We start from the raw sequence: 20,920 nt of genomic DNA on the forward strand, positions 1-20,920 counted from the left end.
ACCTGGTAGCAGCGATAATAAGAGAGAGATTATCGTTGAATAAAGGAAGTATTCCTTGTCTAAAAACGGAGATTTAATTTAAATAAATTAGGAGAGAGTCAGGTACAAGAGATACCAGATTGAAGTTCCGAATAGATTCTCTGTTTCAAAAGATTTGGAGTACATTAGTGCTGAGGATAACTAACTAACTCTATGGCCTATGGAACCAGGAGGTTCAATGCCGCGTTCACAAAAGCTCTCCATTGACTTATGTCCTTAGCCAACTGGATCCAGTTTCTACTTTGTATTCCTATTTTTGCGAGGTCCATCCATCGTTCTCCCATCTGCGCCTAGGTCTTCCAAATGGTCGTTTTCCGATTGGTCTTCCAGTCAAGACTTTGAAAGCGTTTCTACTTTCTTCCATCCTTGCTACATGACCTGCCCGCCTAAGTCTCCTAGACTTGATGACCCTAACAATGTTTGGTAATTTGTTTGTGAGGATATTTGATTGAAATCAGAGGCAGTATTAAAATTTCAGCAAAAGGAAAACTGAGACACGTGGAAATACGTACGAACAAACCATGGTTCGACCAGAGATGCATTAAACTAGCAGAGAAGAGAAAACAGGCAAAATTACGTTGGCTATAAAATCCGAATGAAATAACTACACAAAATTTCGTAAACATCAAGAGGGGAAACTTCCAAAACTTTTAGAACAAAAAACGCGATTTTTTGAAAGCTAAAATTAAAGAGCTTGAAGATAATAGTAAAAACAAAAAAAAAAAAAAAAAAAAATCGGGACAAGTATAAGGGAATCAACGAATTTAAGAAAGGCTATCAACAGCGTGCTTATATATTAAAAAAGCTGACGGAACAATTCTCACTGATACAGACAGCATCTTAAATAAATGAAAAGATTTCTTTCACGATTTACTTAACACGCAGCCACAAACTAATGTGCGGGAAGGAAGGGAAATGCATACCGTATATTCCAGAACCTAACTGAATAGAAGTAGAAATCGCTAAAAAGAAATTAGAGACACAAATCTCGGGGTGTAGAAAAAATTCTAGCTGACTTAATTTTAGTTGGAGGCGAAAAATTATGGAACAAGATCCTTATCTGGAATAAGGAGGAATTGCCACAAGAGTGGAAAGAATCATTGTTCCAATTCACAAGAAAAGCGACAAAAATGACTGTAATAATTATCGAGGCATTTCCTTCTGTCAACATCCTATAAAATCCTCTCAAACATTCTATTAGCAAGATCAATCCCATACGCAACGAAATTATTGGAGATTATCAGTGCGGATTTAGACGAAATCGATCAACTATCGACCAAATATTTACCATTCGAGAAATACTGGAAAAAAAATGGGAATACGATACCTCAGTACATCAGCTATTTATTGATTTTAGATAGGCTTACGACTCGTAATCGGAAGAGAAACCTTGTACAACATTCTTACAGTATTTAAAATACCAAAAGAGCTAATTACTCGTAGATTACTTAAGATATGTTCAAATTAATCCCAAAGTAAAGTACCCGGTAGGAAATTTTTTGTCTACGAGTTTTCACATCGAGAATGGCCTGAAACCAAGGAGATTCGTTATCGCCATTACAATTTCATTTTGTCCTGGAGTACGCTATAAGGAAAATCAAAGATAGCGACCAGGACCTAGAGTTGAATTGTATTCACCAGGTTATGGCGTATGTTGATAATGTAAATTTAATAGGGGATGATAGGAGAAAAACAGAAAATGTAGGGACATAGTTTTAGAAGTAAATGCAGAGAAAACTAAATACATGGAAGTTCGTCGCGATCGTAATACGGCAAATTATGGCTGCGTTAAAATATTAAATAATACTTTTGATAAAGTGGATGCTTTCATGTATCTAGGATCAATATTAACAGACGAAAACCATATTGACGAAGAAATTAAATGTCGACTAAAAGCAGGGAATTTGTGTTATTATTCAGTTCAAAATCTTTTGTCGTCGCGAATTCTGTCGAGGAATTTGAAGCGTAATATATATATATATATATATATATATATATATATATATATATATATATATATATATATATATATATATATATATATAAATAAGCATGCCTGTGGTTTTGTATGGTTGCGAAACATGGTCGCTTACTCTGAAGGAAGAACGTAGACAAAGTATTTCAGAATAAAATCCTGCGACGAATATTCGGACCCAAGAGGAACGGGAATGGAGAATGGCGGAAACTTCATAACGAGTAACTACATAATTTATACGGTTTACCAAACATTGTTAGAGTCATCAAATCTATGAGGCCTAGGTGGGCAGCTCATGTAACAAGGATGGAAGAAAATGGAAACGCTTTCAAAGTCTTAACTGGAGGATCAATCCGAAAACAACTATTAGGAAGACCTAGACGCAGATGGCAGGACAAAGATGGATCTCGCAGAAATAGGAACACAAAGTAGAAACTGGATCAAGTTGGATAAGGATAGAAGTCAGTTTAGAGCTTTTGTGAACGTGGCATTGAAACTCGGATTTCATAGGCCATAGAGTTAGTTACCAGCTTCGGTGGTTGAAATTAAAACTTTAAATGCACAACTCTCTTATATGTATCTCCCTCCTTCCCAAGTTGTGTGGCTGAATTTGGATTTAAATGGCATCGGAAGTGTCACTGTTCATCTCAGAGACCTGAAAACTATCCGCTTTCTCCACCTGTTACGCTTTCTCCGACAGCGTCGAATTGACTGCAGTAATAAAAAATTCCAAGAAAATGGAGCAAATGACCAAGAAAATACTTGGTATGAACAATTTCAATGTTGTAACCTTAAACACCAGTAGACAAATTAATCAATACGAATGATGCCTGATAGTAAAATATCTGAGTCGATATTCAGTTTTAGCTTTCTTTTTATTAAACAAAGTATGTTGCTCAAGTCCCGTCAGTGTTTCCGAGGATCTTTTCACTTCTATCACCATCATATGAATTTTGGATATATAAAGGATTTGAAAGGTATGAAGAGTCTTTAGAATCTCAAATATATATATATATATATACGAGGATCATTCAATAAGTAAAGAGACAAAGTCTATATTTTTAACAGTAATTATTATTATTATTATTATTATTATTATTATTATTATTATTATTATTATTATTATTATTATTATTATTATTTTGTTTCAGGGGTATTAGCTGGCAACCTTGGGATATGCTCCGATATGCTGTTTCGTAATTTTATGTCAACATAACTTCAAAAATATCAATTCATCATGGCAAGTCCTCTAGAAGATTGCACCTTAGAAGAACAGCGCTCAGTCATTAGGTTTTTAGTCGCAGAAGGTGTAAAACCAAGTGAAATTTTTTTCTCGAATGTTGAGACAGTACGGTAACAGTTGTATGAACCGTGCGAATGTGTACAAGTGGGTTGATCGGTTTAAAAGTGGCCGAACAAGTGTAGGTGATGAACCCCGATGTGGACGTCCAGTTTAAGTTTCTGGTTCTTCGTTGGAATCGAGGATTGACGGACTTATTCGTGATAACAGAAGAATTACTGTTGAAATGATAGCTGAGGAAGTGCAAGTAAGTATTGGAACTGTTCACAATGTCATTAGGAACATTTTAAAGTACAGAAAAACGTGTGCCAGATGGGTTCCCAGACAGCTTACTGACGCTCATAAAGAATCAAGGCTTTCCATTTGTCAAGCCTTAACGCAACGAAGTTTGATTGAAGGAGACGCTTTTTTTGAAAGAATAGTGACTTGCGACGAGGCCTGGATCCATCACTACGACCCTGAAACCAAAAGGCAGAGTATGGAGTGGAAACACACTAGCTCTCCAGTTCGCAAAAAAATTAAAGGTTCAACCTTGCGCTGGTAAAGTGCTGCTGACCATTTTTTGGGACTCACAGGGTCCAATCTATTGCGATTTCCTTGAAGGTCAGCGAACTATCAATAGCCTATACTATTCTGAGATGCTAGAACACAAAGTTAAACTAGCTATCAGGAGCAAACGCCGTGGACTCTTGTCAAAGGAGTCATTCTTCAACACGATAACGCCCGCCCTCATACAGCCCAGCTGACCCGAAATAAGCTTCAAGAATTGGGTTGGGAGGTCTTACCTCATCCTGCCTACAGCCCAGACCTCGCCCCATCTGATTTTTACCTGTTTGGACCACTCAAAGACGCTCTACATGGAAAAAGATTTGCTAACAATGAGGAAGTTAAGGCAGCGGTGCAAAGGTGGCTTCGGGGTATATCGAAAGATTTCTTCGCCAAGGGAATTAGGAAGCTGCAAGAAAGATGGGACAAATGCATAACTGTAAAGGGTGATTATATTGAAAAATAGCCTTAGTTTTGAAAGATTGAAATACATCTTTATTGAGCTATAGCAATTTGTCTCTTTACTTATTGAATGCCCCTCGTATATTTAATTTCCAGTGTTCACATTGCACTTTACCATATCGTAAATTTCACTTTGCCATTTCTACGTAACTTCGGTTGCATTTATAGAGAGCTTACTAATTCAATGTCAGGTACTGGTATCTCTCACGTTGTATTGGACAAAGCGATATAAAAAGCTACTACCGTGTATATGTCTGTTCTATCAGGCCTTGTTTCCATAATGTCAAACTAAACACAACAGACTGAGCAAGTCTATGTGTCTAAAGGAGTGGAAGTCACAGAATGTTGAAATTGTTACGTGTTAATGTTTTTATATATTTTGATCACATAGCCTTACTCAGTAGTTTTATTTAGTTATATATATATATATATATATATATATATATATATATATATATATATATATATATATATATATATATATATATATATATATATATATTATGTGTGTGTGTGTGTGTGTATGTGTGTGTATGTATGTAATTTGTACTGTTTTCGACAAATCATTACATGTTGTTGTGTTCACACCTTGTAATTCGATTTTATTGGATGGATTGAGGAAGACCAACAGAAGTCATGTTAAGACATTTTATAACTCATGTCTCCCGAGTATATCAACATTTTAAAATGGTTGCATTCGCGATATCCACGGATCACTTCGTCTGGAACATTGATTAAATTAAGGAACTTTGATTTGATTAGGTGAAAGTAATATATTCTCTTCAAAATACGGTAGCAGACAATGACGCATTTCTGAACAGAACTATGGGTTGACTACGATTGCAACGTTCTATTTTTGAGTTTTAAGAATAACTATAAATCATAATCACTGCAATATTTATCTATTTGGCCAGAATGTCTTTACCTAAATACCCTAGATTACGTGACGCGCTGACATCATGAACACAAGGAACACATTCATGAAGAGGAAAGTTGCAAGATGTCTGGGATATTTTCTTTTTCCGTTTAAGGATCAATATAGCTAATGTTCGAAATACATCGTTATGTTAATTTTAGAAAAATATCACGATAAGCCTTCCTAAATAATAATAATAATAATAATAATAATAATAATAATAATAATAAATTATTATTGTGGTGGTGGTCTGTACCTTACCAGAGCTAATTTGTAACAAAAGCATATGCAATGTAATAAATTCCACGAAAATACATAAACTTGGGCTAATCGTAATACACAAGTAACAATGAAGAATATATCCTAAAAATGTAAAGTTTTAGCGCCTCCAATGTGTTACAGTGTATTATTTATCTCTCTCTCTCTCTCTCTCTCTCTCTCTCTCTCTCTCTCTCTCTCTCATATATATATATATATATATATATATATATATATATATATATAGGTTGGTGCTTATTTTTGACTTACGATTTTTTTAATCTCACTCCCTAAAATGGTTTTATATAAGGCCAAAGTAAGTCATAAGAAGAATTAGGTCAACTGAATAATATTAAATGTTGCCCTAAGCGATCTCAAGTTTTAAATGCATTCACAATATACGGTACAATAAGAGGCAAAGGCACCTTGTAAGTTCGGAAAGACAAATGTAAGTTAATAAACAGATATGAATGTAATAACTATTAAATGATTAGAGATAAGATGGAAATAACGCCAGACGTGTGTTTGTGATTAGAAGCACCCAATATATATATTTACAATCGAAAATTTCAAAAAGATAAAAGTATTTTTGCACAGATTTCCATTAGTCATTTCATTTTTATATAAAACTGGCGTGCAGTTATGAATATCAAAAACTGAAAATTCTGTTAGATTTCTGTAACTTGGTAAAATCAGAAAGTTACACAAGATTTAAAGCAATACTGCGTCTCTCTTTTAATATTATCTGTTGTTATGTACTAGAAAGAAGGCATTAAAATAATTTGGTATCACTCAGAAATAGAAATTACATTATATGTACCATCAACTTTGATAATCTGCTCAATTGTAATGCTTTAATATTGTTTTTCCTCCGAAATACAATTACTGTACATAAATGCAATTACTGCACATCCATTACCAATCACTATCAATTAACTGTTGGATTCAGTTTCGTTCTCCTTTCGTGTTCTTGAAAGGTCTCGACAACTTTCCATCTTTGCAATAATCGCCTGTATCTCTCGTGTTCATAATGGAGGACTAACCTATTTTTCTTTTTAATATTTATATTCATGTCCTGCAATACAATAAAGCGAAACATTCCACAATTTACAAGAATCGTAGGACGTTGAAGTAAAATAAATAAATAAATGAAATGACTTCCAGAAGGAACAGAAAAAATGTGTCGACGGGTCGACGGATCTTTTGAGTATTGAAGGAACTTGTTTATCGAAGTGGCAAGTCACAACAATAGTACGTCCAAGGGTAAAGATGGGCATACGTCTGTCTTGTCTTAGTTTTATTATGGCTCTTGCAGTTCTGTATATTACTGTTTCACCATGATCTTCAAAACAGGAGACCAGAACTTACTAAGTGCATCACATTTCGTTGGAATTATTAAGGTCTTTTAGAAAGCCTAGTTGCATAGACCTCTCCGAACTCGGGTTGGAGTGCCTTGAAATATTTGAATCCATAATGGTGGTTCAGATTCCACTTTAAACGTCTCACATAGCCTCGGCGCTGAAGAGGATGATCAACTTCAATCCAACCAACCATGAAGTTGTGTAGTAGCAAAATAGTGACACGCTCCAAGGAAACATCATCATCATGATCATCACCATAGGTATTCTGTCATTATTGACAGGTCACTTGCCGCAATTGAAAAGCTTCCATGCTCCACAGTCTTCCGTTAACCACTTCGTCTCCACGCACGAATTTTCTGTTTTGATATCGTCCATGAATTGTAGCCTCCTTCGCCCCCTCTCTCTCTCTCTTTCCTGCCACCATATCCTCTAGCACGTCCCTCATGATACAGTTTCTTCTTAGCCAATGTCCTAACCAGTTTCTCTTTCTCTTCTTAATAATATTTATAACTGTTCTTTTCTTTCCCATCTTCTCTAACACCCTCTCATTCGTTTTCCACTCGACCCAACAAACTCTCCAATCTTCTCCATACTCATATTTCGAAAGCATCTAGTTCTTTCTTATCATTTTTACGTAATGTCCATGTTTCTACTCCAAACAGCACAATACTCTTCACGAAACATTTTATGAATCTTTCTCAACTCTTTATTCAAAGTCCCACAAAAGAGACTTTTCTTCCTAATAAAGGTTTCTTTCGCCGCTCCTATCCTTGTTTTTATTTCACATAATAGTAAATAATTAGAACTGGAAAACTTGAATCTAAAGTGTAGCTGCAAGTAACATACTGAGGTAACATTACGTCAATTTTCTTAATTGATTAACTCAAATTTTATGTTTACTTTCAGCAACAAGGCTACATGAGAGAGGATCTATTGTTTCTAAACTTTTTATTGCCCAATTGCTTAGAAGAAACATCGCTTTCTATTGCGTTATACGCACGAATAACTTTCAGCGTTTCAGCGATCGTTTACTTGTCATTATTGCTTTCGTACAATATTCATATACTTGATTTTGTGAAATACTTGTTTAGGTAGTTATAGTCTTCATAAACAAGGGACAGTTGAATTCAGCTGTATAAGATTTATTCTGCGAATTCCACGGAAACTTACTTTGCTAGTAATTCCTTGCGAAACCATTTCTAATTACTGCCTCTGAGAAATATTCCTCATTACAATTGACCATATCACGGGCAATGTTGTTCACTAGCAACACATGATTAGCTATTTTGGGGCAATTTTACTTGGAAATAAACATTCTATATTTTGCACTCAAAATACAAAAATACTTCAAAAATACTTTGCAAATTACCCAATTATGGTCAGAAAGACGTGTTTCAGCCGTAAAAGCAAATTAGAACATCTTTATGGGAGTTTCTCAATGCTTGCTAATTGAAGAGTTAAAGTGATATCCAACATAATGCTCCGGTTTAAGTTGGAGGCTTTTTCTCCCCACTGGAGATCGAATCCAAGACAACTGATCTCGAACAGCCTGGCACTAAGACGAAGTGGCATCTTTGAATGGCATACATGGTCTTGCAAGGTGAAGAAGAACGTCAACGAGACGCAAATTCTGGAAGGCCATCATCGCCATATATATAAAGACTGTCACGTAAGTTTAGCAATGTAAAGGAGAAAATACCGACATTGACAACGAAAATGTTAGCGACAAAGGTGGAATTCTCACACAACCTTTGTGTCATGACACCCTAATAACGGTCTCTCACACAACTTTCAGTAGTTTTGAGAACTTTAGGTGCCTGTAATTTTGAAACTAGTTCACATATGAACCTAAAATATCAAAGTTTGTCATTTTAAAATGATACCAAGAACGGTACCAAATTTTATCACCAATCTGGCAAGATAAGATAGAATTTGTTTAGAAATTGTGTTATTTGACATGGAATACTACAGTTAATAGGTTGCTGAGAAATTTCTGTGGAAAGCTGTATACTTCTCTACCTTCCAATCTAGCTTTCTGATATACTTTATATTGGAATTGTGTATTATTGCGTATTAGTACAAAATGGAAACAGGGCCTTATAGAATAGTTAAATGATTATCCTTTCTTTCCCTCTTAATTTCTTTTACATGATGAAAGGTTTCGGCAATGGATGCTTATCTTTCAATACAGAATTTAAACTATTGAGGTAATTTACTATAAGTTTTGTGAATGCGTTGCAAAATAATCTAGGTGCAGTTTAGAAAATATAATTTTACAAAATGGGTGAATTGTCAAACACTGGAAGTATACGTCCACGACTTCCAATAATGATTCATAACAATCAAACTAAGCATTGTAAAAAGTTTACACTTAACAAAGATTTCCCTGTTGCTAGCATTGTTTGAGAGAGTCGTAGTACTTTTCGAAACAGTTTCCTCTGCGGAAAGAAACCTTGCAGAATGAACAGTTACCAGATTGTAAAAATAGAAAAAAAAGAAAAAAAAAGAAATAGGCCTATATCTACATTTCGCAATGACGACAGATCAAATTTAATACTGTGATAAACATCGATAATTAATAGCAGTAATAATAAATAATTCCTATTATATATAGTGAAAATCCGGGAATTCCAAATTTTAGTTGACTAAAGTGTATTAGCAGTATAATATCCCGCGTTAAGTCTGAGCAGTGTCGGACTTGGGAAAATATTCTGGAGGAACCTTTCTTAGGAATTCACTGGTATGAAGTGTTTGAACATAGACATAAACATTGTACATCATTACAAGGTTGCATGTGATTGCATATTTTGTTTTAGAAATCCTACTATTATGGTGATTCCTTTAGTTCGAAAGTTCTCCGTAAATCTGCTATTCAACTACTGACTGTATCACTGACCTTGGGTAAATTATGCTAGCCTTGAATTTGTATATACGTCAATGGGCACGCGTGAACCGATACATAGAAACAAGTGAAAGTATTTTTGTTCATGACGCCAGGAGTCACAAACTGTATGAAAAAATGTACAAAGAAGTTTTTCATTTCATAACAGGATAGGAAGTACACAAGAGGAAGTACAGAAGAGTAGACCCTGAGGAAGAGTAGACCCTACATCTACTCTTAAAAAGGTACGTTTGGTGATCCTAAGAATGAATATCGATTTGATTATTTTTATTAATACAATAATGTTTACTGAAGGCTAGCTTAAGATTTAAAAAAAAAAACAACTAATTTTCCATCAATAAGTCGTGGATCCCTTAGTGACCTCCTGTCGACCCCCAGTAGTCCGCGGACCACCTTTTGGGAACCCTGCTCTATACTATTCTAACCTCCAGAACGTGTGTCCTCTCCTTCCAATACCCCCACCGAGTCAAAAATCGAAACAACTGCTTCATACGCTATTACATCTGATGAAGATGTATGTGTGTACAACATTTCGTGGCTCTAGGTGACTATGCCACGTGGACATTTCTATGTGGAAAGCTGATGCCAAACACATACACCCACACACACATTATATATATATATATATTCATTATCATAGGATTCTTGTATTATTAGCAGGTCACTTGCCGCAACTGAGAAGCTTCCATGCTCCACAGTCTTCAGCTAACCTCTTCGTCTTCACGCACGATTTTTCTATTTTGATATCGTCCATTAATTGTAGTCTCCTTGCTCTCTCCCTCTCTTTCCTGCCACATTACTCTCTAGCACGCCCCTCATGATACAGTTCCTCTTAACCAATAGCCCGACCAGTTCCTCTTCTTCTCAATAATATCTAAAAGTGTTCTTTTCTCTTCCATCATTTCTAACACCCTCTCATTCGTTTTCCGCTCGTAATTCTTCCACTCGCTTTCCATCCTTCTCCACACTCACATTTCAAAAGCTTCCAATCGTTTTTATCCGTTTTTAGAGTAATGTCCATGTTTCTGCCCCATACAGCACAATACTTCACACGAAGCATTTTACGAGTCTTGTTCTCAACTCTTAATTCAAAGTCCTACAAAACAGAATTTCCTTCCTCCTAAAGGCTTCTATCGCCACTCGTATCCTTGCTCTTATTTTTCGTTCACACTTCATATCGTCATTACAGGGTTCCTAGTGAGCTGGGGAATCTGTTTCTCTGACTTCTCCTTGACCTTCTCTGACCTTGGCAGGAAATTCCCTGACTTTCATGACAGGTGTCGGATGACGTTTGCATATAAATAGGGAATAAATAACGGTGAATATTTATATATGAGAACATTTATTCTACGGAAACAAATAACAATCAATAGCTCATACGTATATTCCACTTACCACTCATAAAAATCTGAGCAACATTCCATACTGTGATCATTAATGGTTGGCTAAGCTGAAATCGGTGTACAATTAATATTGAAAAAATATATTTTACAAAATTTCCCTGACTTTCTTTGATTTCCAGTCCCCTTCCCTGAGTTTCCTTGACCTGTACCATTTTCCCTGTTTTCCCTGACCAGTAGGAACCCTTCACTAACATAACCCAGGTATCCTAGTCACCTGTTCCATATTCTCCCCTTCTATTTCTATGTTTGATACCAACCGCTCCGTTCCAATCACTATGGCTTTCAAAGCTGCAACTAATTAAAAAATTTTATTTCACTAACAATATACAGCATTTGCTTTTCTACAAAATGAAATTACAAGGAAAAGAAGGAAATACTAATCAAATGAATATTGGAGGAAACGGAGACTACCTAACAAAGCGCACAGATATGTTGCGTGATCCCCCTCACCATGAAACATTGCTACCCTGTGCACTAACTGAAAATTCTACCACACAAGAAATCGTATCCAACATTATGATTTCACTATTTTATATGCATTTCATGTGGCTGGTTGTTCCGTTTTGCGATTTCCAAGCTCAATAAGGTACTCATGAGCCAACCCTTTCATTGATTGGAATCGTCAGCGTCGAGGTTATTTGTCCTAATCACAGTACACACCAATGAACCGGACATTTTCAGAAAGATTTGGTAGAAGAGATGTATTGTATGTATATGCTTTGACATATTAGCGAAAATAAGCCCAACAAAAGTGCTAATAGGAAAAAAACTTTACAGAAAATATATCAAATAGAATCATATAAACAAAAATAAAATATAGTGCTAGACTTCATACAAAAAATAAATGTGATCTGATCCTATAGTACTAAAACAAAGTAAGACATCACAGGAAATATTCTAATTTTCAGTTTTCCCCTCTAATTTAAGTCTTAAATTTTCACCTTAAATTCATCTATATATGTATCCCATGAAACAATGTATAAGAATAACTTACAAGAATGGTTGAGAAATAACGAAACGCATAGAAGCAGATACTTTGATTAAGTTACTGACGAAGTCCTGCGATTCTCTTCTTTGGCGACTTGGAGTTATCACGACCCAGTTATTCAAGTCCGTAGAAATTAACATTGGGTTATCTGAAAAGAAGAAAGCATTTGAAGATTATAATAACCTGTCATCTCTTCTATTATTAGACTTTCAAACTACGCTATCAGAAGTTTCACAGAATAGCTATGTCTGTCTGTCAACAGATATCAGAATAAAAACGGTAAGAGATATCAAGAAGCGGTTTATTGGAAGGGGTTCAGTGTAGAGATGCAAAAAAGCCGGCTTTTTTGAATCGATGGTTTTTTTCACATAAAAAGCAGGCTTTTTTGGAAAAAAAACGAGAATTTTGGAAATTTTGGCTTTTTTCATTTTCATGATTTTTCTATCCAAATAGCTTTCTTATAGTATATTCTATAGTTAGATCAGATTTCCACGACCTGAATGCCATATTTAGCTCTGTAATTCACCATCAAGATGGATGGAGCACATATTTTACGAATTAAAGCTAACATGAAGAATGTAGTATTTGAGGGCAATTTTACAGGTTATTTAACTTTATTTTAACTTTTGAGTTATTGACATTTTTTTCCTTCTCTAGATCATTTTAGTTTGTCATCCGTGTTTCATTTCTAAGAGCTTAGTACTCCAGCTTCTAGCACGAAAGTTAAACTTACGTTTTTCTATATATCCGTCAAAGCATACGTTTTTCAATATGTCCGTCAAACCGTATTTGCACATTTCTGTTATACTGTAGTTGTGCAATGATTTAGCAATAATTTTCCAGATACAACCATGAATACCAATTTATACAAATAATCAATAGCGGATTTAGAAAAGTACTTTGGGAGGGGTTTCTCTGATTGTTTCGTTTTCTAAAAAGTCCTAATTTTATTTGGGAGGTGCTTGAAGTTTATAGGCATAACTAATATTTCGTTTCGTTTATATGTTTAGCAATAATCTTCCGGATATAACCTTGAAGATCATTTTATACTGAGAATCAGTGGCGAATTTAAAAAAGTGTTTTGGGAGGGGTTTTCTTACTACTGATGTTTAGTTTTTCTAAACATTCGTAATTTTTATTTGACGGGAGCTTAAAGTTTATGAGTAAAGACATAACTAATAGATATTTCGTTCGTTTTAGACATTCCACAACTTTGGAGAACAGGCTTCAGTCCGAAAGACCGATCCTCTAACCTTCGCAAAACCGTCACTGCTGATAATTAGTAATAATAACGATTTAAAAACAATAAGAAAGGAAGTCGGCCAACTCCTACACTCCTAGTCGGCCAGTACACTCACTATTTCTACATTCTCAGATGGAATGAAGGAAGGCTTTGTCAGAATGGTCGAATGCTGGGTTGAATCCCGGACTTCCCGATAGAAGCGCAAAAGCCAACCACTCAGTCACGTTTGTTGTGCAGTTGTATTTAGCTTAACTTAAATATATTCCGTAGTCTTTTTTTTTTCTTTTTTGTTCCGTAATGATATGTTGAATCCCTCTTGTTAAAAATTCAGAAAACTTGAGGACTGGGTAAACCATGATGGTGGTCAAGGGCGCCCATGTTGTGGTTTCCAAGGAGGGGAAGTATAAGCGACGTTTCAAAAATAGTTTCAAATTTTGCTGTAACTAATGTAAAAATCCTATTGGATTTTCAATATTCTGAAGTACATTTTCCTCTAGGGGGAACAAGCGCCCCCTTAACCCCCCTGATGGGCGCCCTTGATGGTGGTTATAAAAAACTTGACTGTAGAATTTCAAGAATATACAGAACCATGTGCAGCCTTTAATTGTATCATACAAATCTAAGTATTTCTCTTATGTTTTATTTTAATTTTATTTTGTTTCAAAAAGAGGGTATGGAATATTTTGAAGTAAAAATACTACATACAATTTTGCTAGTTATTTGTGTATTTTTTGAAAGAAGTTTTTACTCTTAGGGTTGGCTCGTTTACACCAGCTGTTTTTTTTTAAATAACTGGTTTAAACTAAAAAAAATAAAAGAACAAAAATGCGAATCGTGTGAACTTCATAGTGACGTTTCACATGTCAAACCATCTACATTAGTCTTATTTCCTTTTCACCTTTTAATCAAGGTGTCCATGTTCAATTGTCGGTCGAACCACAACCCTTCTTTCATGTGTAAACCAAGTACTCTTTCGGATGTCACTTTAAGCGAAAGTCTTCTCCTTGATAACCTCGGTATTACGTAAGGATGTTAAGCCTAAACATACAAAACGAAACCAAATTATATATTTCTGCATGCCTGTTGTTTTATAAAGAAGCGAAGGTTGCTTAAATATATTGATTAAAATTGGTAAAATTAATCGATTGCCTACTTAGCTTCCAACATTAGCTTGGATTGGACTTTCAATGATACCTACATACTAAATTTGTAATTTAATACCTCAGTTTTAGAAAAATAAACACACTGCTGAACAAGACTGCACTTATTTAATATAAAAACACATTTACACGTGACGTTTCGATCTTCTATCCAATATCCTCATCAGACGTACACTCACGTCTGATGAGGATCTTGGATAGAAGATCGAAACGCCACGTGTAAATGTGTTTTTATATTAAATAAGTGCAGTCTTGTTCAGCAGTGTGTTTATTTTTCTAATTTTATTCGCAAGACGTTGACTATGATTGTGTGTCACTCAGTTTTAGCGTACTGATTATAATACGTTGACCTTTAAATTTTACATGCAAATTAAATTTTACAGGATTTTCCCGTTATTGTTTTACATTTAAAAGAATGACGGGATTTTCCCGATGGCTAGGGCGGGAGTTTCTCAATTTAAGAAATTTACTGACCGGACTTCTTTAAGCTTATGGGACCTCTTCCAGCATAACCCCGTTGTTGAATAATAACACCAAGGCAAAACAAACTTATTTCTGTGAATATGTAATACAAATACATAAAGCAAAATATCTAAATCAAAAAAACCTGGTTTAAACCCCAAAAAAGCCTGGTTTAAACTGCCCCCCCAAAACGGGTTTTTGGCATTTTCAGAAACAACCATGGTTCTTGTCAACTCTGCTTACTTTTGTATATAGGAGGTTAAAATGTGTTTATTATATACATTGGTTAATCCTTTGGAATTCATAATGTAAAAATGTTGAAGTAAAATTGTTTAAAATATCTTTTCGAAATTCATGGTTTACTTTCGAGGTTTTATATTATTATCGGCATCAACCACTAATTAAATGACTTTCTGTGTTATAGAGAAGCGAAACAAAGTCTGCTTTATCGATTTAAAGCAGAATTTTGAAAAAAGCCCAAAATTTCCCAAGCAAAAAAGCAAAGCAGAAAAAACCGAGTTTTTTTCCAAAAAAGCCGGTTTTTTTCCGAGCCCTTGCATCTCTAGTTCAGTGTCCCAAGAAATAGGTTTAATTTCCTCCGTTAACTCTTTATGCAAACCGGAAGTGGATTGCTAAGAGGAAACTGTAATATGACCAGGGCAACTAATTCTTAAAATTTTATTTATTTGTTTGTCACAATCTTTTCATTTTTTCATTTATATGTTTTTCCTTGAAATTTTCCGGACGAGCGACATCTCAGCCCATAGTGCAATTAATGTCCAGTAAGATGGACAATAGAAACTGCTTTACATTTTTATTGCGAGTACATATTCATTGGTACCACTTCGTTCAAATTTGAGTCGCTAAACTGCATGAGTACGTTGGTTTTAGTCACAGGAGAAGCGTACTTGAACACGTGTTGTCGACAGCTGTTGCGAACGGAGTCGAGTTATTTAGACGCTGATCAGATTTTGGAACTTCTTCATGAGGAATCGGATTATAATTTTGAAATTAGAGATTGATCCCGAAAAGAAGATTGAAGACGTACAAGGTATGTTTTGTTTAATTCTTTTATTAAATACTAGTTGAAAAAAAAAAAATACTGCGAACTCGTAAAAATTACAAATATGCAATTTGTTTCGCTACATTGGTAAACATGTATGAAAATATGACGTCTCTTCTTGGAAACTAAAAATTATATAAACAGAGAGTAAGTTGTTATTTCTTCACAATAACAAGTTCACCTGAATATTTCCAAATAGAAAGAAATATGCAAAAGATTTTTCTAAAATTTAGAAAGAAATGGTCTCTTAAAGATATTAAAAAATAAATTAGAGGAAATTACTTCCCTGAAATTAATTTGAGGTAATACTGGAGCAGATTCCCAAAGAAAGTTGAAAATAACCCAAGCCCCAGTCTGTATAAAATTTTCCTGCCTTTGTAAGTTTAACTCAACCTTACTTTAAAGGATAGTATGTATCCCTGCACTGTAACACGTTGTTATTATTATTATTATTATGATGATAATGATGATGATGATGATAATGATGATGATGATGATAATGATGATGATGATAATGATAATGATGATAATGATAATGATGATAATGATAATGATGATGATGATAATGATGATGATGATAATGATAATGATGATGATGATGATGATGATGATAATGATAATGATGATGATGATAATAATAATAATAATAATAATAATAATAATAATAATAATAATAATAATAATAATAATAATAATAGCAGCCCTATCCCATCCTGTACTTAAAAGCAGACATAGTTAGATAATTGGATGAATCGCATTGAACTATTTATTTAATTTGAATTATTTTTTGAATAAAAGAAAATATATTTCATGTGACTTCAATGGCACACCTACCAAAAACTACAAATTTATTATTTTGATCTATAGTATTGAAACTGTGTGTCTGAGTTTTGAAGAAAAAAAAAGTTATTGTACCTCTTTAAAAGGCATGTTTACGTGAGAAGTTATAGTTCCAATATTCTTAAGATTACTTAAAAAGCTAACATGCAAAAAAAAAAATATCTAAAGGCTTACTTCTTAATTCACGTGTCCAGTCAGTTTGGGGTCCTGCAGGATACTTGATATAGTCTCCTTTCGCCATGCCTTGAACGATTTTTTCTTGAGGAAGGATACGTCCAGGGAACTCCAATAGACTATTACACAATTTTAAGTTCCAGTCCTTGAGATCATTTTGTATCTAAAAGTATAAGAAACATTTTAGTATTATCTCCAGAAATACTGGCCAAAGGCAAATCCTAAACTAATAAACAGAATATTCCTCGTAAACTGAATTTCCGGGTTTAACCGAATTCTCATAGAAAAAAACTACTTTATATATATTAAAAAAGCAAAGTGTTAAACAGAGCTCTAGTGTTAGACTCGTTAAAACGAGTCGGTAAAAAAAACTGAATATTTTTAAAAAAGAAAAAGAAATTAGATTAAATGGGACTAGTTATAATCTCGTTTAATAGTATCGCTAAAAAGCTACTTATATTTATATATACGGTTTAATCGAAGCACTATCGGTCTCATTAAATTTGGTTAAACGGAACGGGAGTGTACATATATAAGATGAGTGTTATGCATGAAATTATTCTAACGGTTACATAGAACAACAACGCTCTCACTTAAGTCATGTATACAACACGTAGGTATCAACAGAAGATAATACGAGCCTTTGACATGCGATGTGAAAGTCTACATCGTAACATAAAGGTCACGTCAACTATACTGATAACTACAACAACCCAAAATTATAAAAGAAGTAACAACACTTGAGACACAACCGTTGCTATCCTGGATATGATTTTGCTTATGTAAAGAGGTTCGTGTAAAACTAGTTTTAAAAGCGTGTGTGTGAGTGAGTGAGTGAGAGAAAGAAAGAGAGAGAGAGAGAGAGAGAAAGAGCACACACACACACACACACAACCGATCTCGATCAAATTTTCAACATAGATGAGGTTCGGGCCTGGGATAGTTTTCATCATTTCACTTTGACGGTTAACTTCGGGGAGGGGAGGGAGAGATATAAAAAATGATCGAAAATTACCGATATTAGTGTCGAATCCATGTCTTTTAAATACAAATTCAGCCCTGTAACTTTGGGGAAGGGAAGGAGGATATATATATATATATATATATATATATATATATATATATATAATCGAAAATGACCTATATTAGTGTCGAATCCATAGTTTTCAGGGTAGCTAAGACGAACAGTTTAAATACAAATTCAGTCCTTTATGTCCAAACTGAAATATATTCTACCCGTGAGAAGAACAGGTACTTTGTATATAGTCTGTAACAAAAAAATAACTGCACCACTTAACTCAATGCAAGAAATATATTTTTTGATGAGTCACAGCAAATAATACTATTCATATTAAACATTACATCTGTCCGAGGCCTTGGTTGGAATATATGTTAACAACTTACAAACTAATTTTTCACATAATGCCATAATTTATGTCTATATGTAGGTTGCTGCTTTTGAATAAAGTAACATTATTAACATATAACAAAATATGACATTACAATCATGATTATTATGAGCAAAACAATGTATCTGTACAAATGAAAGACCTAATGAATATTAAGATAAATAAAAAAAGTTTATTTTCTTATAAATGTGTCTCAGAACATCATATGCCATCCCTTAGCCACCTTCAGTGCTGCCAACCTCTGTGACATGTTGTACACCAATACTTGGCACACATCAACCTCTATTTCTTGGTACCATACGGCAACAATGGCTTAAATGAGCTCTGACCTGGTCTTAAAGGTTTTTCCCTAAAGTCCACCGGACATAAGATGCCACAAATTCTCAATGAGGTTCATATCAGGGGACCTCGGTGGCCACCATAACCGGCTAATGCCCATCTCAGAACACCACGTATTAACTACTCGTATTTTGTGACATGGAGCTTTTCGTCTTGGAAGATGTAGTCGTCTAAATTTTTACATGAAAAGTAATCTCTAGCAGTTGGCAATAAACTTTTCGACAGTATTGTGGCGTATTGTTCGGCAGAAGCGGTTCCAGCTCAAATTTCCAGTCTGCCCACACCTCTTGAGGTGAAATAACCCTACACCATAACATTTGCACTGAACCTTTGTGTTGCCAAAACACAATCACTCTTCAGTTCATCACCCTTCTTCATCCAGAGCCTGACACCGCTATCATTCCTAGGTAGCATAAATTTCTTTTCGTTTGAAAGCATTACGTGTTTCCTTTGGTCAACACCTCAGGTACCGTAAATGTCACAAAGCTATTTTTTCGCTTTGATGTGCTTTTTCGCAAGACAAGGCTTTTCCGTGGCCAGTTTTTGAAAATTTCTTCTTCCTTCAGTGCCCTGACAATGGTCATGTGGGACACAGTGACACCAACACTATCAGAAATAGTTCGAGCAATTTTTCTTGTGATGGAAGATTGATCGTTTAATGCTACTGCCTTTGTTTTCCGCACAACACGTGGACTTATTTTCGATTTTCTCCAACAATTTCTCCTCAAAGATGACGTGGCAAGGTTACTTTGCTTCCTAAGAATTCTTCCTACTGTTGTGTGATCCACACGAACTTTTGTAGCTATCTGCTGCTGCGAAAAGCCCGCTGATTTCAAAGCAAGTATCATATCCTTTGTTTACGTGGTGACGTATCGCTTATTAATTTACCCATGAAATATACAAGTTACAGTTACTGCACAAACTCGCTACAAAAATGCACAATATAACTCAGAAAACTCTTGGAAAACTATTTAACAACTGAATAAGTCTGGAGCAATGATTTTCCACACAATTTTCACCTGTAGACAGACTATATCCAATTAATAAGCATCAGTTATTTCCACAAAAATATCACAGCCACCTATTGGGAGAAAGCAGAATTAAAGACAGCGGTGAAAATAGTACTAAAAAGCATCAAGTAGCACCAAGCAACAATTTGAGACTCGACTTGACATTGTAGGGTACATAATTATTTTGACATCAAAATATATTCCAATATTTCTGTAAATTTCTTGACTGGTGTAGTTATTTTGTTACTATATATATATATATATATGGGTCGATTTCACGAAGTGGTATAATTTCATTCCTTCACCGATATATCCATTACATGGAAAAGGAAAGAAAAAGAAAACAACGTAAATAAGTACGCTTGTTTTCTTCTATCCAACCATTTATTTAATCCTGAATAGTTATTTTATGTAAGATTCATTTTTTAATGTTAAATATCATTTTCGTCATTTCGGCCACTGTCCCCGCGTCAATATAGTCACGAAAACTGTCAAAAAATGTATAACTAATATTCTTTTTTCGTTTCTTTGAACACTTGCGTCTCAAAATATTTGATAAATGCCTTTCCTTTACACTTATAAAATCCAGATTTACTTGTTTACGCAAGTGTAATGGAAGGAATAACGCAGTCCCCAGAAACTGGATTTAGGCGCCACCTGTTTGTAAAACTCATTATCAGTGCGACAACTAATCCCGCCAACCTGCGTTTCTTTGTTAGTTGTGAGGCTCAAGCTTTGCTGTCTAGACGTGAACTGCGATTTATCAGAAAAGGTAAGACATAAAAATATTATTGCGCTATTTAATGAGGAAAAAGGAAGGTTGTGTTTACCATCATCCCGGTCACGTGGCTTACAGTGAAATAAATGTTATCTAATTCTTCATGTTTATTTAATAAATTGGATATTTGAGCTCACAACGTGTTGAATATCTGATTTTATTGTTTTCTTTAATAATTTTATATTATTTCATGCACATAAGTGAAAACATCATATCGGTCACGGTCATTTCGGTCACGTGACTTAACCAATTACTGCGTGACCGAAATAATCATATATGACAGTCACGTGTT

The 20,920-nt window shown here is 34.7% G+C and overlaps 1 protein-coding gene across 3 annotated transcripts in view; it reads right to left on the reverse strand.

Annotated features, from left to right (window-relative positions):
- LOC145668063 (piwi-like protein Siwi) overlaps nucleotides 1-20,920 on the reverse strand; it is a 219,683-nt gene that overhangs the window by 72,653 nt on the left and 126,110 nt on the right. For all 3 annotated transcript variants that reach the window (XM_081735562.1, XM_081735563.1, XM_081735561.1), the window contains 2 exons: nucleotides 17,093-17,255; nucleotides 12,157-12,298 (listed from right to left, as the gene is read on the reverse strand). In XM_081735562.1, coding sequence (XP_081591688.1) covers nucleotides 12,157-12,298; nucleotides 17,093-17,255 — 305 coding nt within the window. The remainder of the gene's footprint in view (nucleotides 1-12,156; nucleotides 12,299-17,092; nucleotides 17,256-20,920) is intronic.

This window comes from Thermobia domestica, chromosome 13 (genome assembly GCF_964235325.1).
Source record: "Thermobia domestica chromosome 13, izTheDome1.hap1.1, whole genome shotgun sequence".
Classification (NCBI taxonomy): Eukaryota; Metazoa; Arthropoda; class Insecta; order Zygentoma; family Lepismatidae; genus Thermobia; species Thermobia domestica.